This window comes from Salvelinus sp. IW2-2015, unplaced genomic scaffold (genome assembly GCF_002910315.2).
Source record: "Salvelinus sp. IW2-2015 unplaced genomic scaffold, ASM291031v2 Un_scaffold712, whole genome shotgun sequence".
NCBI lineage: Eukaryota > Metazoa > Chordata > Actinopteri > Salmoniformes > Salmonidae > Salvelinus > Salvelinus sp. IW2-2015.
In genome coordinates, this window is record NW_019942600.1 from 178,094 (window position 1) to 185,586 (window position 7,493).

A 7,493-nucleotide genomic window follows, 5' to 3' on the forward strand; every position below is an offset into this window, starting at 1 on the left:
TATTATCCCTGCAGAATGGGGCGGGGTTCGCTCAAGTCCTGCACCCAGCCCAGCGCGCTCAGCTACTCTGCGGAAAAATACATGGACACCCCGGTCACGTCTGAAGAATACCCGAGCCGGGCTAAAGAATTCGCGTTTTACCACGGGTACCCAAGCCCCTACCAGTCCATGGCGAGCTACCTGGACGTGTCGGTGGTGCAGACTCTCGGGGCAGGAGAGCCCCGTCACGAAACGCTGCTTCCAATGGACAGCTATCAGCCGTGGGCACTGACGAATGGCTGGGGCGGTCAGATGTACTGCTCAAAGGACCAGAGTCAAGCCGGACACCTTTGGAAATCTGCGTTGGCAGGTAAAAACATATGCTCTGAACACTGTCTTAGTACATTATTAGATTACTGTAATGGGACACATTGTGACATGGGTTGAATAGCCTGTATAAGGCAAATTAATTCACGCTTTTTCTAATGCATGATTTCGCAATATAAGTACCCTTCATTTTGTGCATTAATCGCAAGCCATCATGATGATTTTCAATCCCTTATTCTATCACATGTTTGGGCTGAATATTGGATGTTAATGTGTCTCTGTATAGGCACGCACGTTTATATGAGCGACCATTTTGGTCGTTGTAGTCTTCCTGGTTTTCTGAGTTTATGAATACCTCATTGTAGTGTTAATGCATCAACGTGTAGGCAGTTATACACTGCCGTTTCCCGAAAAACGCAACGTGGGTTATCCCTGTCAATGAGAAAGACTGAATTGTAGAATTAAATGCACATTTTCCAGACTCCAGTTTCTCTTTGTTGTCCATTACAGATGTAGTGGCCCACCAACACGATGGCAACTCCTTTCGTCGCGGTAGAAAGAAAAGAATACCGTACACCAAGATGCAGCTAAAGGAACTGGAAAAAGAGTATGCCGCCAACAAATTCATCACGAAAGATAAGAGGAGAAAGATTTCAACAGGAACCAACTTGTCAGAAAGGCAGATTACGATCTGGTTTCAAAACAGGAGAGTTAAAGAGAAGAAGTTCGTGGCCAAAGTCAAGACCAGTGCGCCGTAGCCAGCCAGGCTTGAGCTAGACGATTTGGACGAGGGACATTGTTTTTGGTGTATGAACAAAGAAATGAAGGAAAGAAAACGTCGACGTGGTGCTTTTTTTGGATTGGGATTTGGTTTGCTATTTTGCCTGCGCAATTGCATCTCCAATTCGTCTTTTGAAAAGAATAAATAAAACAAGAACCAAGCCCTCTAAAGACAATGTTTTAGAGGCCTGTAAATACAGCACTTGCCTGCTTTAATGTAACACTTAAATCTGCTTAACTGTTTAACTCGTGCTATACATGCAGGTATATATAGGCTATATGTCAATGTTGTTACTGCAGTAGACTAGGAAACGTATTATGCAATCATATTCCCAATATATACTGTTTATAACGCTTGTAAAACAGTACTTATAAAAAATATAGCGTAATGCTTAATAAATTGTTTTAATCCCAGTATGTTGTATAAATTAAATGTTACTTCGTGGAATATATGTGTTATATATGTGATTCTGTTTGCAAACCCTGTTTATATAGGGATAGTTCAAGATAAAATAGAATAATGATCGGTAGAAGTACACATTGAAATGAGGATGGTCTACGACCAAGAAATGGAGTTCAGAAATTTCAATGTAATGTAAAGTTACATTCAAACCGTTTATAATATATTTTAAATATGAGTTTTACGCATTAAGTTAGTGATGCATTTGACATATTATGCTCCATCATGAAAGCTGCATCAAAACTTAAAAAAAAAAAAAATACAACTTTTAAAGTGTCCGTACCCTTTATAAATAATCTCGTGCTTTTCATGCCGAATAACAGTCTTTCCGGGGCTCATGATTTTGGTGATGGGTAAAAGCTACTGTGCCGTTCGTGCCAAATATATGATTTATAATGAACTGTGTGGTTCGAGCTCTGAATGCTGATTGGCTGACAGCCGTGGTATATCAGACAGTATACCACGGGTATGACAGAACATGTATTTCTACTGTTCTAATTACGTTGGTAACCAGTTTATAATAGCAATAAGGCACCGCTGGGGTTTATGGTATATGGTCAATATACCACGGCTAAGGACTGTGTCCAGACACACGCTGTGTCGTGCGTAAAAACAGCCCGTAGCCGTGGTATATTGGCCATATACCACACCCCTCGGGCCTTATTGCTTAAATATACTTTGAAAGTTGAAGGCCTGCAAACACAGCCATATTTGAAATGGCTAGCTATGACGTGTTGTATGTTAATACTTAGCCTTACTTGTATCACCTACTGATGCTCTTATTACTCATTAATACTCTTGGAACCCTTGGACGTTTACGCAGGCCTAGGCCAATAGGCTACTTCAAAATATATATGAATGGTTTAGACAGGATTGTGTTAATTTGGTAGGCCTATTTAAAATGAGCATAATTACTAGCCTATTCAATACGAAATCAGTCAAATACGGCTACAAAGGTTAAACTGACTTCAGCTATAGGCCTTTATATGCAAACTAAAACAAATTAAATTCACTTCAAGCGTCAATAAATGAGTTGCATATTCAATATCGGTTGTTAGTCTATATATCCTGTTCTGGGTGGATACGAGGAATGTTTTGATGTTCAAGAAGAAAACAGAGCATGAGGCAAATGCAGACTTCCTTAATCCGGCCTTGACCTTGAGTGTCACGTGGTCCCCATCTTCAGTTGTTCATATCTCGGTAATATACAGTAAATCTCACAACGTTAACATTATTTTGTGTCAATCTTGGCAGGTAGCCTAGTGGTTAGAGCCTTGTACTAGTAACCGAAAGGTTGCAAGATCAAATCCCCGAGCTGACAAGGTACACATTTGTCGTTCTGTCCCTGAACAAGGCAGTTAACCCACTGTTCCTAGGTCTTCATTGAAAATAAGAATTTGTTCTTAACTGAATTGCCTAGTTAAATAAAGGAAGGAAATTATGGAAAATACTATTTTAAAGTAGTTTCTAGCCTTGGTTCCCCACACATGCTTCCATTCGTGTTGAGAGGACCTCATAGTGGCTATCGTCCTGCGTAACTATGAAATAATATTCTCCGAATGTTCGCTCGTTTGAATATCAATTTTACGCACTATAATCTGTTTTACAGTCTTTTGAGACGTGATTTACGTATCTGTCCGGTTCCGAACAGTTTAATTGTTGGATAGTGAGCAGAGCTAAGGCGCGCTCCGGCTGCATACTACTCTTAACGCCGGTCTAGATGAGTCAGGGTGTAAAAGGTGCGTCGTCATTCAAACGCTTTACATCATCACCTTTGCATCGTCCTGTTGCTTTCTTTTTGCTGTGCTCTGTTTTAAAGTCAGTTGACACACCACATAGGCATGTACTTCTCTCGTTGGTGAAATATAGACACTTTTGGGGAATGTTGCCAATGGAAAAATTTAGCAGAGCGAGATTTCGGATTAAAGCATATACTACAGACGCATTGATGAAGACGTAGGCGTACCATAATATGTGCCATATGTATCCTAGGCAACGCTGCATAAAGTAATGTAATAATAATAAACTACTACTAGCCACATAGTCAGAACAGTGTTCATTTTCAGAATGTAGGTTATTTCCCTTTTACATTGATAAATGCAACAACTACAAAGACGAGCTGAAGCACTAGTTTTACGGTCCAACCTGGATTGGTGACGTTTGTGTTTGGTATGGATTCTGACAGAATTTGAGAGGAACGATATCAAAGCCTATTCCACACTGTAGATAATGATGCCAACGCTTCAGGTCATACGTTTCTTCTGCAGCTTTACTCATAGCGAGAGACGTTTGGAAACCCGTCTGAGTTTTTTGGTATTCCAACCCAAACCCACAAATGTTATTATATTATCCTGGTGCTACTCTCAGAACCAGACATCACTTGACGTACGAGACCAAAATATGACGATAAAAACATGTGAAGCTATTACCCCTCATAGGCCCATTTCAACACAGCTTAAGGCGCTTGTATCACTTTTTTTTGCTGACGTAGAAACACATGGGCCTGACTGTTCAGCTGTATGTGCCCCATAGCATTTCTATTCAAGTAAGCCTCAGTAAATAGCAATGCCTGCCATTTGAAACATTATTTGTAATGTTGTTATTTCAGTTCCATTGTGTTAAATACAATTGCATGATGTATTTTCCCCCAGTATATCTAATTAAGTTTGGGCATTATACTAAATGATTATAAACATGGCCTATAGCCAATTCATGGTGATTTTGAATTGGATGGGTCATTTCTCAATACAGATATCACGGCATGTGCAGTGCTGCTTTTCAGACCAGACGTGTCTTGCACCGAACTGTGCTAGGCAATAAATGCAGAACAACATTCCTTCCACCGCCGGTTAACATTGAACTTGACAAAAGCATTCTAACAAACGGCGCGTCTGCTTTGTGTTTACGTTGTGGTTTAATGGTAGTTCCTTCTCCTCCTTTAGAAAACGCACAATGTGAGCATCAAGCACGGAAGTAGGTTTCCACCAGCAATACAATAAAGCTGCAATTTTCCCTGAGTTGAAATACCAGACCCTATCATTAATTGTTTTCATTAATTGTTTTACTCTTGAATAGTAAATTGTAATTGGTCGATATTTTTTATCAATGTATAGGAAATATAGCCATTTCCCATTTCGTATGGCCTGCATCCACTTCAAGGACTTTAACGTGCATCTGGACCTATCCCACTCGGGAGTGACGGATGATTGACGCTGTAGCCTTTAGTGCCGCAGTACTGACGCAATAGTGTGGTTTTTGTTGAACGTTGTCTTCACTGTTATCCTCATTTTGCTTTTGCCAATTTAAGATATTCTCATAACTCAAACGCTCCGAGACTTGAGTGTGCTTTATACCCAAATACCAATACAATATTAAGTTTAGGAGTATAGCCTATATCTTTGCTCAAGATTCACCGAGGTGTAACTTTANTGTGCTTTATACCCAAATACCAATACAATATTAAGTTTAGGAGTATAGCCTATATCTTTGCTCAAGATTCACCGAGGTGTAACTTTAAACATAACCGTAAAGAATAGCATGTCGTGGCTTTTTGAAGTAGGCAACAGATCTTCTCATCATCACACAGCATTCCAACTCTGAAGAAAGTGCCATTTCAAAGTGTGACGCTCAAAACGAATTCATTTTATTACTGCTCTATTAATACTCTTGGAACCCTTGGACGTTTACGCAGGCCTAAGCCAATAGGCTACTTCAAAATATATATGAATGGTTTAGACAGGATTGTGTTAATTGGTAGGCCTATTTAATTTTAAAATTAAAATCAGTCAGATACGGCTACAAAGGTTAAACTGACTTCAGCTATAGGCCTTTATATGCAAACTAAAACAATTGAAATTCACTTCAAGCGTCAAGAAGTGAGTTGCATATTCAATATCGGTTGTTAGTCTATATATCCTGTTCTGGGTGGATACGAGGAATGTTTTGATGTTCAAGAAGGAAACAGAGCATGAGGCAAATGCAGACTTCCTTAATCCGGCCTTGACCTTGAGTGTCACGCGCTCACCAGATCAGCAATACCGTTTGTCTCACGCTGATCATGCATATTTATACGGGGAACGGGAGTTTCTATGTCCCTATGAATAGCCTATAGCCACCGTTATGCTAGATCTGATTATCTTCGGTTGTCCATATCTCGAATATACAGTAAATCTCACAACGTAAACAATATGTTGTGTCAATCTTGTCATGGAAAAGGCTCTCAAAGTAGATTATAGCCTTGGTTCCCCACACATGCTTCCATTCGTGTTGAGAGGACCTCATAGTGACTATCGTCCTGCGTAACTATGAAATAATATTCTCCGAATGTTCGCTCGTTTGGATAATAATTTTACGCACTATAATCTGTTTTAAAGTCTTTTGAGACGCGATTTGCGTATCTGTCCGGTTCCGAACAGTTTAATTGTTGGATAGTGAGCAGAGCTAAGGCGCGCTCCGGCTGCATACTACTCTTAACGCCGGTCTAGATGAGTCAGGGTGTAAAAGGTGCGTCGTTATTCAAACGCTTTACATCATCACCTTTGCATCGTCCTGTTGCTTTCTCTTTGCTGTGCTCTGTTTTAAAGTCAGTTGACACACCACATAGGCATGTACTTCTCTCGTTGGTGAAATATAGACACTTTTCCAACTTGTAAGTCGCTCTGGATAAGAGCGTCTGCTAAATGACTTAAATGTAATGTAAATGTTTTAGGGAATTCTCATAATATTCTCATAACTCAAACGCTCAGGGACTTGAGTGTGCTTTATACCCAAATACCAATACAATATTAATGTTAGGAGTATAGCCTATATCTTTGCTCAAGATTCACCGAGGTGTAACTTTAAACATAACTGTAAAGAATAGCATGTCGTGGCTTTTTGAAGTAGGCAACAGATCTTATCATCATCACACAGCATTCCAACTCTGAAGAAAGCGCCATTTCAAAGTGTGACGCTCAAAACGAATTTATGGATAGGACAGGCTATGTCACATATTGGCTATACATGTATGCTTTAATATCATAGTTAGGCCTACTTTACTTTATTCGATTTATTTGACAGGGACAATGTTTATGTCTGTGAAAATTGACGGGTATTTGGACCCAAATGTAAAATATATATTTTAATACGCCTATTTTCCATTTGATTATTTTGTCTGAAAATATGAACTACTGCGATAGAACAGTTATACAAAGTTAAATGGAGTAAAGCAGTTTAATAATTGTTAACCTATTGAAACGACTTAATTATATTAAATGTTTTTGGACATGGTAACGTTAGGCCTATTTTAGATTTGAGACATTCTGCCACTCAGGCTAATCTTTGAACCTCCTGAGTGTGCTTTAAACTACTTTATTTTTAAACAAGGCAGATGGCAAATTATTATGTCAATCTGTCGATGTTAAAATATGAATGTTTTGACAGTGTTTTTGGTGTTTTGGTGGCTGGCTTGAAGACAAGAAAGAGAGTCCAAGCTCTATCCCGCGATGACTTCCATGTCAATATCCCTCCAACTGGCCGTCCCAAGAGCATGCTTCATTTCTAGAATGCCAGACTCTTCCCTCTCAAGTTCACGTCCAGCCAAACTCCCCCCCCCCCACCAGTTTACTACACTCTTTCACTTTTGCAGACTCCTCCTCCCCCTAGTCTGCATGGCGGACAGTCTTTTGTTACACGGTGGACTTTGCAGTTGAACTTGAGACATCTTGTAAACAATAAGTAGTCTGGCCCTTGTCTGGACTGAGGTGGTCAATAGACCTGAGGCTCAAAACGTATTCGCTGCATGCAGGAGGAAGAGGAAATGACTCTACACACCAGGCCTCCAACAATGCACCTAGAAATAGTGATGAGCTCAGTCTGAGCTCCCTGAGCTGCAAGGTGACACATAGGCCTACATGGTTTAATGAATTGAGAATAAGACCTGCATTCCCATATAGGCAAAAATGGGGAC

At 40.0% G+C, this 7,493-nt stretch overlaps 1 protein-coding gene across 1 annotated transcript; it reads left to right on the top strand.

The window, feature by feature from the left end:
* The first annotated feature begins 6 nt into the window (after window positions 1-6).
* On the top strand, window positions 7-1,536 carry LOC112068788 (homeobox protein Hox-B13a-like). Its single transcript, XM_024135995.2, has 2 exons — window positions 7-349; window positions 817-1,536. The coding sequence occupies exons 1-2, from the start codon at window positions 16-18 to the stop codon at window positions 1,062-1,064; spliced, it is 582 nt and encodes a 193-aa protein (XP_023991763.2). The 5' UTR covers window positions 7-15; the 3' UTR covers window positions 1,065-1,536.
* The last annotated feature ends 5,957 nt before the right edge of the window (window positions 1,537-7,493 follow it).